At 33.1% G+C, this 17,062-nt stretch overlaps 2 protein-coding genes across 2 annotated transcripts; one reads left to right on the top strand and one right to left on the bottom strand.

The window, feature by feature from the left end:
- The first annotated feature begins 1,219 nt into the window (after positions 1-1,219).
- Positions 1,220-2,704, top strand: LOC131930777 (uncharacterized). Its single transcript, XM_059287395.1, has one exon. It carries the CDS (start codon positions 1,220-1,222, stop codon positions 2,360-2,362), a length of 1,143 nt encoding a protein of 380 aa, XP_059143378.1. The 3' UTR covers positions 2,363-2,704.
- A 60-nt stretch (positions 2,705-2,764) lies between these two features.
- On the bottom strand, positions 2,765-16,887 carry LOC131930779 (meckelin). Its single transcript, XM_059287397.1, has 22 exons — positions 16,682-16,887; positions 14,589-14,671; positions 13,757-13,856; positions 12,959-13,055; positions 12,548-12,623; positions 12,132-12,194; positions 11,490-11,558; positions 10,618-10,736; positions 10,106-10,367; positions 9,860-9,923; positions 9,632-9,727; positions 9,050-9,127; positions 8,634-8,770; positions 8,051-8,305; positions 7,282-7,539; positions 6,756-6,942; positions 6,261-6,469; positions 5,870-5,989; positions 5,316-5,414; positions 5,081-5,183; positions 4,832-4,974; positions 2,765-4,261 (listed from the first exon to the last, which is right to left on the bottom strand). The coding sequence occupies exons 1-22, from the start codon at positions 16,881-16,883 to the stop codon at positions 4,181-4,183; spliced, it is 2,901 nt and encodes a 966-aa protein (XP_059143380.1). The 5' UTR covers positions 16,884-16,887; the 3' UTR covers positions 2,765-4,180.
- Between the last annotated feature and the right edge of the window lie 175 nt (positions 16,888-17,062).

The following is a 17,062-nucleotide window of genomic DNA, read 5'->3' as shown; positions in this document are numbered from 1 at the left end:
CGGCTTAATTTAGCGGCATGGCAAGAATTTGCTGATGTGATGATGTGAGGCTGTAGTCTGGAATCATGTCTAGATTTACTGGGCTATCACTACAAGAATGATTCCTGTACTTCGTCTCTTTAGGGCGTTTAACTATAATGTAGGTTTATAATGCGAAGTTTTACAGTACATATTCTGTTAACTGTCTCACGAAGTCTGTAACAACGTATCGTATCTCTAATTCAGGTCAGTGTTTCGTAAACTTGGGGTTGAGAGGTCATCCATAAATGACGTCACACACATACTGAGGAGAGATGTTTTTTTTCGGAATCGTGTAACAATTTGATATGTGGTATTCGTTTTGTATTTCGTGAGAGTAAAAACGATGAAAACCATCACAGTTTTATTTAGGGTGAAAGATATTTTGAGAATGTATTGAACAACAGGGAAGAGAGTGGTGAAACTGGGATGAATTAGTGTGACGTCATTTAAAGTCAACCCCCAAAGAGTAGAAGCTTTGGAAGAAGTATTTCTTCCAGACTTTTTTCTCCGGGGGGGGGGGGACGACGACGACATTTTCCGGGGGGGGGGGGGGGGGGCGGACACTGGTAAAAGTATGTTTTCTATATAAATTCCATTTCGTTCGGGTAAGACACTCTGGAAGCTGACTGTCAAGTTGCAAGCTCGATGACTTTCAGAAAATGTAGATCCTTCGGTGTGTTGTTTATTTTTTCAACTATATTTTCTTGTTTCAGAGAAAACAAAACCAGACTATACTATTCACTTCAAATTTACATTGATTGCAAAGAAACTAAAGAATTTCGAAAGAACTTTTTGTCCAAAAGAACCGAAAATAATGAACTTCATTGTATTTCTTCAAATGAAAGGGATGCGTTTTTCTTTTACATGTATTATTGCTCTCTGCGCCATTTGTGTTTCCGCCCAAACAAGTAGTCCAGTCCCCCCAGGGTGGGAGAGCATGTGCACACACCAGGAGGATCCTTTGATTCTCGGGAAATACGTAGAGAACACCACAACACCCCAGGCAGTAATTAACATTCACTGTCACGTGACCGGAAATAACGTCTGGCATTTTGCAACGTTACGGAACTGGTTACAAGGCTTACCTAACATTTCGGTATTCCTGCGCGCTGAATGCAGTAATGGCGGGAAATTATCCCTCCCTTGGCCAATGAAAGCGCCAAGGCTTGTAGGGCTATCTGTTTCTAAATGTATCTTGATGGATAAATACGCCGATTTTAAGAACCCTGAGGTCTACTCCACACCAGACCAACTACGTGTGTTGGAAATTCGTGACTCATCCTGGGTGAGCGACGAATCTAGTTTCAGTACAATGAAGAGCTCTGACAGTTTAAGTCACCTGACGCCCGAATACGACTGCGGTCAGCATAGCACACTAGAATACTTGGCCACTGTGAATGTGAGCGAGACCATTGACCCCGCCCCGTCTCGTCCGGTGAAGATTTCCAGGGATACACGTCCACGTCCTACATGGGCGTCTTTTAAAGCCAGGGAAAATTATTCGTTGGCTGGACTGTTTGGGTTTTTGTCTACGGTCGACAGGCAGGGAGTTTCTGTAACACAGTTTGGGGTCCTGACACACAGCTACATTCACACAGTTAGCCTAGGACTTTCGGTGCCTGTAGGTCAGGGGCTTTCGGTGCCTGTTGGTCAGGGGCTTTTGACGCCTGCTGCAAGCCCAAATAGAATTAAAATACCCCAATCACCCCTGGTAAAGCAACGCCCTAAGTCAAATAAGAACTACACAAATGAAGACTTCCAATCACTTCTGAAGAAACTCCAAAGTCTACAAGTACAGTGCAATTACCGAAAACTGCGTGTGTTGGACGAAAGCCACCCAACGATGATGATAGCCCACTATTTTAACCTGATGCTACAAAACGCTAAATATCCCGAACTCAGAATGATGAATTATTCTAGATCAGGACTTAAAGCTATACCCAGCGAGCTGTTAGACTTTCAGACAAATTTCCCCAAGCTCCGGCACCTGGATCTCAGCTGGAACCACATCTCAGAGGTTCGTCTCCCCTTAAATACAAACAACCAAAATGGAGTGATCGTCCTTGATCTACAACACAACAACATTACGTCACTCAGCCTTGAGGAAGTCCTGAACTGGTCAAAAATAGATTCTGTATTCGTCAACATAACCGGGAATCCCCTACACTGTGATTGCCAGATAGCGCCCCTTGTTAGTGAAATCAAAGCAAGCCAGTTTACCAATCAGGGGTTATCAAGATATGCGTACATCAAAGATTTAGAATGTTTTTCACCTCGAGTTCTAAGGGGGAAGAGACTAAGTTTTATTAACATTGTGTGCAACGGTTCTAATTTACACTAAGTGTTTTAGAAACTAGATGAGCTTTTTAAGAAAAATTAGTTTACTATGTAGTGAGCTGAATCCTTTAAAATTCAGAAGTAAAGTTATCAAACGAGAATTATTTAGGCAATTTTTTTTTTACAATTCATTAAAGACCAAACATAGGGTTACAATCAGTGGCATAAGCGAGTGTGTTAAGGAGTAATAGAACACCTTACCCATGGACCTTTAAAATAACAGCTGTCTCAAATTAAGTTGAAGCTATTTAAGAATTTAAGACAATGCTTCATCTATATCAATGCTTTTAGTTTTTAAATTTTTGTTTAACACTCTCCAGTGACCCAATTCTACATATGCCACTAGCTGTAATATATTTAAAAAGGCAGTAAAAAATAAATTTTAGCACTTATGAAAATACAAGTGTAATAGAAATCTAATTTTAATACATTCAAATAAATATATTACAAATATTTTAAGTATTACAATGTATTAATTTAAAGAATATACTCTACATACCAGTATTATTATGTTTTCTATTTTACAAATAAAGTTTGACATTACATCATCATTCACAGGACTTAATTCTTAAACAAAGTTTACACTCATTTCTCTCTGTCACCAACACAACCATTAATGTATTTACAAGTTACAAGAGATTTTGGAATAAAATAATATTGTTACTTACAATTGAATCAATATATTCAAGAGCAAAATTAAAAACAAAAGAACTAAACCTTTAATGACAATAAGCATTACAGATCTACAAGAGTAAGTTCTTAAAAATAATTGGAATCAGATATTTGATTATATAACTACCAAACATTACAAAAATGCACAATTGTTTTAAAAAATAGGGAAAGTTATTCGGCCAGATCACAAACTTTTTTAAAAAATCTATTCAATGCTAGGAAAAAACATGAATCCAAACTGTAATGACAATATCCAGAATGACAATAACTTTACCATAACATGTCAACATAAACTCACCAACACAGGAATGATTAACAACCTAGTTTGAACCATTTAAAAATCCAAGTTTTAAAAAGAATCTAAAACATTTGCATGATTAATTATTTTGGACGGATAATTACCAATATGTGGTAATCTAGTATAACCATTTAATTCAAATGAAAGGTAGGATTAAAAAATATTTTTAACAATTGAGATATATCTATATTAAAAATATAAGTTTTACATTTAAAAATTAGCACTTTCAACTATATTTGTAATAAAAACCACTAATTCAGTAAACTTTAAGATTCATCTTTTGTAGCACCAAGAAATAAAATATGACAGTTAATTCAAAACCATAAAATACAAATTAATAGATTTAAAATAAATATATATAAAAAAAGCAAAGTGAAATATTATTTAAGGCACATATTTCATTTTTATGCTTAAGAATATCACAATGTGAAATTTTCACATGCTTAATGAACAATGTCAATTATGTTGGAATAAATGTAGTAGGTGCCACATAAGGTTGGAATGTCATTCAAGATGAGTCTATATTGTGTGTGCCCATTGGTAGTACCCAGTAAATGACATGTTTCTTTATAAACATTACTTTGATTAACGAATAGAAAGCTATGTAATGTTTGGTTAAGGTAAACATGGTTGTATGATGAATGTGTAGATTTTTTTTCAGAATTGTATGCCAAGTGAATAGGATTATTGATTTTACGGAAAATATATTTTGGCTTGTGAATTACATCTAGTTTAATTAAGCTTATTATGGTTGCCCAAATTTAACTTTACACATTAAAACTTAATCCAGCCTTAAACTTTTGAAGTTAAACAAAGTAAAAACATATTATGTCCTAATGTTTTGTGTTGTTTTTAAATTAAAAATCGTTCATCAACCAATGTCTTTCTTGCAAGGTTCTTTTTACCTGCTGTGTCACGTATGAGGCAAATGAGCTGAAATAAGATTTTATAAAACTGGTTAACTTTGATTCTTTTTTATAGATCAATCAAATAAACTGTTTCTGTAAAAATAACATGAAAGTTGGTAAATATTATACAACTAAACAATGATTTTCCTAAACCTCATCCTTATAAAAATAAAAAGAGGATGTGTTCATCTCTTTTTGTGACTCTACATATGAGGGGATTATGTGCTCAGGGCTATGTCCAGCCATATTAAATATACTCAGGAGAAGCAGGTATATATCAGAGATGAGCCATTGTACTGGGAGTTATTCTAGAGTATGGGAACCAAACTTAAGACTTTCAGGTGAGCTAGTATGTGCCCTACCACTCAACCATCCCATTACAACACCAACTGGTAAATACTAAAACATGATGGAGAAGTTAGAATACTACTTCACTGATAACATAAGTGACATTACAATACCCACATGTAGATACTAAAACATGATGGATGAGTTTGAATACTACCTCAGTGATAACATAAGTGTGGACTCCAGCCATCCCATTACAATACACCCATGTAGATACTAAAACATGATGGATGAGCTAGAATACTACCTCAGTGATAACATAAGTGAGGACTCCAGCCAACACATAGTCCATGCAGATCAGATCAATGATACAAAACAGCAGCAAGTCAAAGATGAGCAGCATCAGTTCATTGCCATAGAACAGCACATTGTCAAAAGAGTGGCCGTTATCTGTAAACATTAAATAATCATATGAACTTGACCAGTATCTATAAACATTAGATAATTATTAACACAAGTATCAACAGTAGATTAGTAGGCTATAGGTACTAGTTACCATTGTAAAATATTCCTTTCTCTGTGAGTTCCAGAAACTCTGTATCAAGAAGTTTCTCCAGGAAATTTTTGTCCTTCACCACATAGTCGATGTCACGAATAGACTGAAATACATTTTTATTATGAAAACATAAATAGAAAAATTAATAACAAATAAATAATTAATTAATTAATTAAAGAACATAATAAAAAGAAATTGGAATGTATTATAATAAATTATGTTGTAGATCACTTACATGGTCAATAAATGCAGAGAAAAATCTGTTCAATGTTAAATAAGCTTCAGTGCTCTTGTCTTTATTGGCAGCTGATTTACCCATGCGGCTTGTTGCATTCTGGGAAAACAAGTGTTAGCGCCTATGTTAAACTTGTAACATGTATTATGGCTTTTTTATGAAATCAAAATTTAAAACATGTATTATGGCTTTTCTATGAGATCAAAACTTTACACATGTATTTTAAGATTACAACTTTAAATGTGTATCATGGATTTTCTATGAGATAAAAACTTAAAACATACATTATGGCTTTTCTATAAGATCAAAACTTTAAACATGTATTACAGCTTTTCTATTAAATCAAAACTAGAAAAATGTATTATGGATTTTCTATAAGATCAAAACTTTAAACATGTATTATGGCTTTTCTATGATATCAAAACTTTAAAAATATTGTATGGCTTTTCTGTGAGATCAAAATTTGAAACATGTATTATGGCTTTTCTATGAGATCAAACCTTCAACTAAACCCACATAGCAAGCTGAACTAACAGTGCCAGCAACAAACAAACCTCTAGCTGCACCGGCATGTACACTGCTGTGTATTTTTCCCTCAGACGTTTGGGTATGGCCATGACAAAGGTTTGAGCATCTGTGTTAGGGACTAGCCCTCTCTGGCCAACAAGATCATCCTAAAAGAAACATACTTAGTTTGATATCTATTTCAACCAAATAATTAGTAGTTGACAGCTATTTAACATGTAAAAAAAAACTACTTGTATACAAGATAAATAATTTTGGAGAATAAAACTAGTTGATTACTTAATTTAAAGCACCTTTTTTTTGAAGCATAGGTTTAACAAAATTACAGGCGTCAGTGTATATTACGTCTAGGATTTAATGTTATAAAATTTGTACATGTTATAGAATAAATATTTATATCAAGAGGAAAACAATTCCAACCTCCTCCCGTTTGATCATCTCAGACATCTCATCCATGCCAACATCAGAACAGCCATGTACAGATCTACCGTGAATATAATAGCCAAACTCCGCATTAGCCATGATGAAAACACTGATGTTACTCATGGAGCAAATGTCCACAAACTCCCTGATATCATCAGTGATGAAACGCTCATAAATGAACAGGAAGAAAATCATCTGAACTATACCTGAAATTGAAGTTTAACAGTTTTTAAAAAATTTAAAAAATGTATTGATGTCTGTTATTATTAAAAAAAAATATAAAAATATATGAGTATTTCTATCATCTTTGGTAGGGAAATAAATTACTGAAATTAAGTCTGTACGCAAGTATTGCTTTAAGGATTACAACAAGCCTCAGAATTAAGGTTAAGGTTGCAATTCAAACAAAAATTAGCTTTATGTCTTGGTGACAAGCTTAAAGGTTCCCCATTTATGCATTGTGCTCAAGTGTTATTGTGAATGACCTCTGACCTATGAGGATGTAGACCGTGGCTGCCAGCGCCATGCGGTACATTTTGCTCTGCTGGCTCATGTAGACGTCAGAAGCTTTGTTGACTGTCCCGTCTGGGTCCATGGTGGTCGTGTCCTCAAACCCTACCACAACCAAGAAGAAAACAACAGCAAATATCTGGAAGACCTGGTTAATCTTTCGTTTGGTCTGCAGAGAGAAAAAATATTTCAAGAAATTAAAGATCAGTGCACCAATTTAACAAACAGGTGAGGAGAAATGAAAGCAGTCATTTTAAAAAGATATAGCATCATAAACATGCAGTGGGTTTTTCAAAGCCTAACAAAAGACAATTCGTCTAAACAACAATTTTCTGTATTTTCTATAGCAAGTTACCTTTTCTGGCTAAAACACTAAGTCCAATAGGATGTCATACTAGTGACTGTTTTCTTATGTACATAATTTTTAAAAACAGAGTATTTGAATTCATACTCTCATCTAAAACAATAGATAAAAAACAGGTTATTAATATTTCTGACACAAACTAACCTGGATCTCATTCCATTCATTGGCTACAAAATATGTCCTCCATATGGACACCATGCTTTTCTGCTTTTTCCCATCTCCTGAGTTTCCACCCAGGGACTTGGGGCGTTCCCAGTCAATGAGGAACACATCCGCTGAGCACTGCATCACAATCATGTGGAAGAGAGCCAGGCCTTTTAAAGCAAAAGCTGCACCAAACAGAGCTATCCAGTCTTTGTAGGCTTGACCATCAGGGTGTACAAGGTAAATCACGTTCTGGCGCTGAAGACAACAAAGCTCAATTTAAACTAATTCAACTATAAACTAATTATAATCACTTACAGCGAACTGATTTTACGAGGTAAACCATATATTGATGCTGAGAACTCATAATTCTATTCTAATTGTTAAAGAACACTGGGCAGATGAAGTAGAATTCACCTGTTTCAGTGACCTCGACCTATGATGGATAATGTGGTCAGCACTATACCCAGTCGACTTTACTTTCCCGAATGTGTCAGGGACCATCAGAGCTGGGCGGACTTTTGGGTTAGCTGCTTAAAGCTCTGCCAAAAGACCACGCCCCCCCCCCCTCTCCCATAATCCCCCATACTATAATTATAATTTTTTTTTATCATACAAAAAAAATATTTTATTTTAAGTTTGGCAACCTTAACCATAACAAGAATTCCAACAGAAGAAAAAAAACCATAACACAATACTGTTATCTATCTGTTATCTAACTTGATTGATTAGAATGTATTCATCAATACTTATGGATGATGAGGACTACCTTATAAAATATAAAGAAGTAAAATCCAACGCCATAGACGATGACAAAGAAGCAGTTGGAGAGTGATGCACATAAGTAGAATATGAAGTTGGCTAGAGTGGGGAAGTCAATGCTTATACGTCCAGCACGTCTGCTCCAGACGTAAGTTCTAAACCCCGCATACAGGAGGGCAAAGCTGCTCAGGGTCCCTGTGGCTATCTGGAAGTTTCTTGTATAGCTACTCTGGCTCATGCTGTAGCTTACTTGGAAGCTTATCTAGAAAATACATACAGTTGTAAATAAAATGTCAGTGCCAGAGTAGTTGAGCTGATTTTTATTATTGTATGTAGTCTCAAAATGTTTAATAATTCTGGTATTAATATTGTAAATTTGTTGTGGGAACTTGACTGATGGTAGAGTTTGGTGTTGTTCATTGAGTTTTTTGTTAGCAAAGCTGTAATATTCATTGAGCTGTTTTTGTGAATGGATTAAGTTTTGTATTCATCATAATTCATGCTAGATGTGATGCCTCATTTTATTGCTTATAGCATAGCGGTAGAGTGTTGTAAAAAATTGATGCTAGTAACACAAGTACTCTACATACATCTACTTGGTTATCAGTCAAACTGGCTTCGGCATATTCAATCTCAAAATATGGGATGTAAGTTTTTCCATCAGCCGAATCAGAGCGCAATTCCACCAGAAGACGAATGTTTTTGGCGTACCTGACATAGACTGGTTCTGAGAATACAGTAAAACATTTAATTCAACAAAAAGTCTCATACACGTTATAAAAATGATGTTAACAATTGAAACATCCTACTAAAAATTTAAAATGTAATAAAGTAGTATTTAAATTTAGATAATTATTATACTAACATCTTATGTTAAAAGATTTCCTAATAAAAATTTTAATGATGGAAGAAAAAATTTGTTTTATATAATAAAGTTGAGAATCATAGTAACATTACGCTTTTATTAATTAATTATATATTTTAATTGTATCAGGTCTAAACTTACGTTTATCAATCTGCTCTCTTGCACCTATGCTGTCCACCAGAAAAAAACGATATGCTAATTGCCATTTCTGCATTATTCCTGTCAAACACATAAAGAACTATTTTCATATTTTTACATTAATCTCAGTTATTTGTGTTTTTGTTTTTGACTCATCTGCAACAGAGCAGAAACAATACACTGAAAAAGACTAAAACTATGTATAAGCAAGCAAAGATATGGCAAAATGATAATGGGGAAACTGAACTTTTAATTAGTGTTCCTTACTGGAGAAAAAAAAGTAAGACTGGGAGAAATGGTAGTGTCAAAAAAATTTTTTAAATTAATGGTAGATCAGGTAGTCCAGGCGTGTAAGCTTTTCTGTTTTTTTACACTCTGTCCTGGTTCAAAACATCCATCTACCGAAGTCAGAACACTAGGTATTTAAGAAGCACCATTTTGATAAAAATAATTGGTGCAAATTTGAAATTTTTAAAAAATGTAACAAATTATGCTGGCATTAAATTATTTTATATTGTAATGGTAACTTCATGTAAAAAAACCTAGAAACCTAACATTTTAAAATCTATAATAAAAATACAGTACCTTGATTAACTTTTTCACCATTATTATTTATAAAATTGAGTATTTTTACAGGTATCTTGAGAGTTTTGGTAGTTCCTGAATCTGTGAACTTGATAACTGTTATTTTGTTAAGGAAATGTCATGATTGTTGAATTAAATAAAATTCTGATACATCTAGCTAAAATTATTTTTTACAATATAATAATTAGATTGATATAACATAAAATTGAGTTATACAATTAAGGATACAGACTTCATAAAACTTGAGAGGAAAGAGTGTTTGGTCCATTAGTGAGCTTACTGATATAGAACACTGAAATAAATAAATAAACTTTAAATACATTGAAAAACTTCTATTAATTTTTTGACTTCTATGAAACAAAATAATTTCATCTATATAACTTCTCTTGTTCTAAGCATAAATTATTTATTATTTAAACAAATAACTTTTTATAAGTATAACTTGAGCTGCCAGGCGGTACTCGCGTAACTCACCTTGTACGAGTAGTAGGTCCCAAAGACAAAAGCTGCATTTAAAACATTTTCGTCAGCTTCACAAAGCTGCAGGAGACGGCCAGTCATGTCCTGGAAGCCTTCAAACAAACCCGCTAGAGAGAACTGGCCCACCACAAAGGGAAACTTCATGGCAGGATCAACAGTCCACTGAATGTTGAGTGCGTTGTCTATGTAGAGTACTCTGTCTCCTGCATCTGTATTAAAGATTGTAGGCTTTGTTGTTGTCACCTGGGTCTGATCTCTGAAAGAAAGTGATGAACCAAGATATTAATTAACTAATAAAAGCAAACTGCCAAGCAAACAAAAATTTACAATAGAATAAATCATGAAACAAAACATATCTCATTGAAAAATGATATACAAACTACTATAAAAATAACATCAAAATTTGTAAGAGTTAAAAACAAATTTGTGGGGAAACTACTTCTTATAATGAGGGAAAAAAGCTACTAATACAAAAAAGTTTTTTAAAATAGTATAAACGAACATACACTTTGGCAAATAAAGTACAAGCATTTGGTGGACTGTATGTTGTGGTCATGCCTCCCTTGTACAGTATGAGGGTGCACATATTAGCCAGTGACTGGCATGCTGTTATGTTTTTTAATTCCTGAAGAAGTCACAAGAAGATGGTTTTCAATAATAATTGTTTAGTATAGCCTAGTACAGTAAATGAAAATATTCTTTCACATCATCAATAAAATAGTAATGACATCACAGAGGCTGCAGGACATTACCCCCCCCCCCCCCCCACTGTATTTAACCCCTCTGGAGCAATTACTCTCCCCCTCCTCCCCCCCCCCCCCCCCCAAAAGTTAGAATCCTAACTCTAACTCAAATTCTATATCTATATATTACCTTAATCCTAACCTTAAGAAAAAGACCAAAACCTAAGCATTCACCTCAGCCTAAAACTTATCACAAAACCAAAACCAACGCCAGACATTGGTTTAAGCTTAACCTTGACCATTACACTAAACCTAATCCTAGCCCTGATCCTAGCAATAGCCCTAATTAGGGGCTAATTGGTGGAAATGTCAGAGGGGTAATTGACTGGGGGGAGGGGGGGGGGGGGTAATGACCTGTTCCCCATCACAGATCATATAGTCAGCCTAAAGGTGGGTGAGATAGACTGAGCTAACATTAATAAAGTACTTACATTACAGATCATATAGTCAGCCTAAAGGTGGGTGAGATAGACTGAGCTAACATTAATAAAGTACTTACATTACAGATCATATAGTCAGCCTAAAGGTGGGTGAGATAGACTGAGCTAACATTAATAAAGTACTTACATCACAGATCATATAGTCAGCCTAAAGGTGGGTGAGATAGACTGAGCTAACATTAATAAAGTGCTTACATTACAGATCATATAGTCAGCCAGAAGGTTGGAGGTCAGATAATCTGAGGTAAAAGCTGTGCCTGTTTTCTGAAATACAATGACAATAGGCTCCTGTAGTTTTTTTATATCAGTTATTACAAAATAAATCTTTCAAAAATTATTTTATAAGAATAAACTCAATAGATTAATAGTTTGGCTACATGCATTGTAACTTTCACTAGAGAAAATTTAAATCCTCTGGATATTTTATTATCTACATACATAAAACTATCCTCTCTATTTTAATTTCCTAAAATTATCTTTGAAACTATCCTCTCTATTTTAATTTCCTAAAATTATCTTTTTTTCACATTGGCAAATGTTATAGTTAAGGGACACTTGATATTTTCAAAAAAATTTTAATACATTTTTTTTAAATAGCACTTCAGTGAGACTTAATTAGTTTTCATAAGATATAAATCCTCTGAAATCATACCATTTTACATAAAGCAAGCATAAGAAATATATATCCTAGTTTTACATGGTATTTGTCAGTTAACATTGGGTGGTGAAATTTAATACTTAAATACTTTAATACTTAAATTTAATACTGACTCCGGATCCTAAAAAGAACTCTACCATAAATACATTTTATAAGAAAAAAAAAAAAAAAAAACATACCTCAATTTGTACACGATTATCTAAATTCACTACATCAACTTTGGTTAAGCAGATGCCCTTTACCTTTAAATAGTATAAAAACAAATTTTTTAAAGTGTGTGCTAATGCATGTGCTTAAGAACAATGAAATGAAAATTAAGAAAAAAAATATGTGTTATGTTTTTGTCTGTGCAGAACTAATGGCCAACAAGGAAGATGAAGTAGATCTTGGTATTTGAAGGAATAGTGTAACCAGTTTCTATGCCTTGCCACCATTTTCTTTCTCCAACACTCAGGGATACCCTATAGACTTGAACCAAGGAACTAAATACAAGACTGCTGGGTTAAACAATCGATTGCTATACCCCATGACGATCCTCTCACATTAAACATGCTGTCACACAGACTCAAAATTCCTTATGTAGATAGAGCTGTACCTTTGTAGATGTGGAAGCACATTGACAGCTCAGTGGGTTGGCTGTAATACTTATTGTGTCACTACACCTGTTACACCTGAGAAAACAAAAACTTTTGATGAAGTGAGATCATAACTATCTAAGAGCAAATCTTATGTTTTTTAAATAAAAGAACAGCATTTACACTGATTTATTAAAAATAAATGATGTAAATTGACTAAGAAATTTTATTAACAACAGTTCTATTTAAAAATACATTTTCATAAATACATTTTTTAAAATCAATTTTGAGAAACTCATTAGCACCCCCTTCCTTCCCATGCAAAAGGCAGTATGATAAAACAACTTTTAGTATAAAAGCCAAACAACCAAAAGAATCATGCAGCAAAATAAAAATTACTCTAAACTGAGAGTTGATGAGGTAAATTTCACCTTGATTTTGTGCTATCTGGTTGGGTACCATTTATGCAGGTTATGCAGGAGAAGTCTTGACTTCCAGAACTGTACTGTCCATCCAACTGACGAAAAACTATTCCAGTAATAAATAGTCATATTAAAATGGTGCAGTTTAGTAGTAAAATTACTTAACTAAAAGGTCAATAAATACAGCAATAAGCATAATAATATGATTTTAAGCAAATACAATATAATCTGGAGTTTCTGTTGAATAACCACTAATAGTAAGAATATTATCCTAACTAACAACTATCAGATGCTTTACTAATGCTTTGTCAACCATACGTCTGCTATATCTGAATCAGCAAATAAAACACATTCACCTCAATAACCCAGCATAAAAAGGTGGTACTGAAGTGAATACTAGCCAATATAAAAAAACAGATTGTACTCTCCTTATAAAAGATCAAAGACTAGGAAGCAGCTAAGCTGACAACCAAAGTATTATACTATTGGAGGTCATTTTCATAAACGTGACATATGGCTCTATAGGCTAATAGCCCATAGGATGATTGTGCTTTGGAAATCCAAACACAATACCTGGGCAGTAAATGAGTAAGATGAGAATAGCCAGATGTTCTCCATGTAGACTACTTAGTAGAAATATAAACATATTTTTGACCTGCCAATATTATTTGGCTAAAAAAAGCAAGTATATTCACAAAGTTAAAAAAAAAATTATAAATAGAAAATATACAAGCAAAAGGTGGAGTCTTGTTTGATAAGCAGACGCTTGGTACAGGAATCACAGCAAAATAAATAGCTGATTCTTACCACCAATTTGGGTTTCTTCTGTACAAGGGTTACATTTCTTAGTTTCTGTATTAAGATTGTCACCACAGTTGACACACTCCCAGCCATCATCAGATACACCCTGCAGCAGAATTAAGTTTAACTTTAATCTATTTCATGTTAATTACATTTCAAAAACATAAGCATGGTAACTGATTTCTATCCAATTTTATTTACACATAATTTATATCTGTTGTTATGGGTAAACAAGCTGTGTACCACTGATTTAGTCATGCTTCATTTTTACTTGTCATTGTGGATTTTAGTTGATATTTTCCAATTTTTGTTTACTGAGTTGTTGACATCATTCTGTCCCAAGCTACAGATTAAATAGGTTGTGTCACAAGTCACTCATAGCCTTTTGCATGTTTTTACAAACAGTAGATTTTTTTTTATTCTTAAGAGTTCTTTCTGTAGGCTAATCAATGACTGTTTTATGTGAACTTTTTGTTAGGATACCTGTTCTAGTGATATAGTGTTTTTTCAAGTTTTTTCAATTGCCTTTTTTGTAGTTAATAGGGTTGATAAATCTTCATTAAATCTTTATTGTTCAGCTAAAAAGCCTTTTGTCTCTATCTTACAATACTAGTGTTTTGCTCCATTTTATAAGTTCACGTCAAGGTGTGTTGGACATTAACAGTATGGCCAGCATGTTCTCTGCAGTACCTTATCCTCCTGACCATTCCATCAGTACTTGTGAAACTTCACATTACATCATCATAAACAACACCAATATTATTTTTAATGATTCATTAAGTTAATAACAGTGTACAGATTATTTCATGAAAAACTTACAACAACAAAAAAAACTCACCCCAGGGCAAAATTCACATTTCACTTCTTTCCCTCCCATATTTAGCGAGTATTTGTAGCCAGGTTTACATTCACAGAATAATCCTGAAGGAATAGTAACAGAATAATAAAAACAATAAACATTCAGAGCTGTATATTTAATTAAATTAATAAAAAATTTAAGAGCAAAAAAATAGATCCAATAATAACAAAGAATTGTTTAATGAAATAAAACTTCTACAGGCAAGAAACTAACACAAACTTCACAGACCCTAAATGATTTTTTAAAATTTGATTCAATTTAGACTAACAGAGTAAATAATAGTTCCTGCTGATAAGGAAAACTTATCATGTGAAAATCATAAAAAAGAATGTCTCATTAAATGTAAACATGTATGAATTCTATGTTTACTAAACACTAAATTTAACTTCTAAGGCCCATTTTGATTTAGCAATGTGAAACACTAACTAAAATTATGTATAATTAATATTATTAAATTAAAAATTACTATTAAGCTCTGATTAATTAGTTTAAATTTTGTTAGAGGGCATAATTGATCATCTCGACGTGGCAGATGTGAACCTTAACTAAACTTATATCATTACTTTTTCCCATCAAGGGTTAAGAATGAATGTTTAGACTTATTTAATGTAAACTTTCATTTATTTATTTTTACATTTTTTGGCCTTAATAGCTGAGAATATTGAGCAGAACATAAGGTGAAAAAAATGTTGATTACTATACGTTATACTATTTTGTCAAAATACAAAACTTGTTTTATTATAAAGAAAATTATGTTTTACAAGTTACTAATTTTATTGATTTTGAAAATTCTTCAGGGTAAAAAATCTTTTTAAAATATAACTTGATTGAAGCAATAGCCAATTAAGCCCAACCATTTTACCCAAAGTGTATTTGAATGTGAAGAACTCTAGTAGATAACACATTTCATCTGAATGGTCAAACAAATCACAACTACACTCCTTAAAAACTAACCCACCACCATATCAGTCATAGCATCTTAGCCATTTAAATTCAATTAAAAGCAAATTTTTTTTAAAATCACTTTTTAACATTCCAATCAATTTTGATAATTAAAATGGTATCTAATTAAAGGTAAATATAGTAAATAAATGTAGTGTTTTAATTCTTTAAACTTCAAAGTTTAAGTAAACAATAATGAAGTTTAAATCCTTAGGCAACATCCTATTTTAAATACTAATAGTAAATAGGCCAACTGTTAAAGACAAAGAGTGAAGGCTGCTCTAAATCTACAATTAAAAACATCTAGATCTAGAATAGGCCTAGATCTAGGAACTAGCAGTAAAATCTAGATCTATAAAATTTTAAAATAGGGGCTAGATTCTAGATCTAAATCTAGAGTAAAGTGGCGTCTGCGGACAGACGTATAAAAAAATCGGAACTCCTGATTTCCATTGAGCGCCATTCAGTAACAATTTCACATAGAAACAAACCGAAAGTACTGTCTTACTCCGCATTCTTTCTAGTGTAATCACATATGAGTCATTTTGTATTCATACGCATAGCATTAGATGTATTACAATTTTAGTGGTGAGACTCCATGCGGACACTAAGTGGTTTTTTTTTTAAAATTAGATTGTTGCTAGATCTAGGTCTATCATCTGACCCACTACTGACACTGTACTGTTTTTTACAAGTAGTAGACTAGATCTAGATTCTTAGGTGTTGAAATAATATAGGCCTAAATAGTAATACAATTAAACTCGATCTAGATGTCAACAATAAATTGCTACCACGAAAAAAAAAATCGGGCAGTCCTAATATCTGTTTTTTTTTTAAAGATCACATGCCACCTAGGTTAAAGATTAAGCGTAATGCAGAGCGAACCGCGCAAATGCGGCCAAAAAACTACTTGGCCCAGAATGATAATTTTTGTGTATTTACAAATGGGTTATAATTGTCCATAAATCTATGTATGTTGGCCTATATTGTATAATTATATAATGATCAGGGAGATTTTCACAATATACCTATATAATATAATAATTAGTTAGAGTAGAGTTGAGCAGTTGAGTAGAATTAGATTTAAGCTAGATCTAGTCTAGATAGTAATAGTAGAATTTTAAAAATACCGTCGGCACTCCTCTGTTGGAATGTTGAATTTTGTGCACAGCTTTCACATTTCATCGTTGCAGTGTTAAAATACTCAACAACAGATTCTTTAGTATTTTTCCCATCTTTGCATGAAGTTGGGTTTACATATACATTTTGACAGTAGACTGTGTGAAAAGGTATAATTATAACTAAGAATGTAAATGTGTTTAAAAACGCCATATTGGTTGCCTATAAACAGTTGGGAGCTAACTGCATTGAAAAGTTTTCATTTGACGACTTAAAAACTTGATATTTAAAAAATTAATTGTAACACCGTTTTGATTGATTTATGGGATAAAATAAGATCAATAGATTAAACACACCATCAAAAATTTAATAGATTAAATATTATAAATTAT

This window comes from Physella acuta, unplaced genomic scaffold, assembly GCF_028476545.2.
Source record: "Physella acuta isolate Inbredline_101_S28 unplaced genomic scaffold, ASM2847654v3 ptg001844l, whole genome shotgun sequence".
Taxonomy (NCBI): domain Eukaryota; kingdom Metazoa; phylum Mollusca; class Gastropoda; family Physidae; genus Physella; species Physella acuta.
Note: the sequence above shows the minus strand (reverse complement) of the source record. Positions and strands in the feature narration are given on the sequence as shown.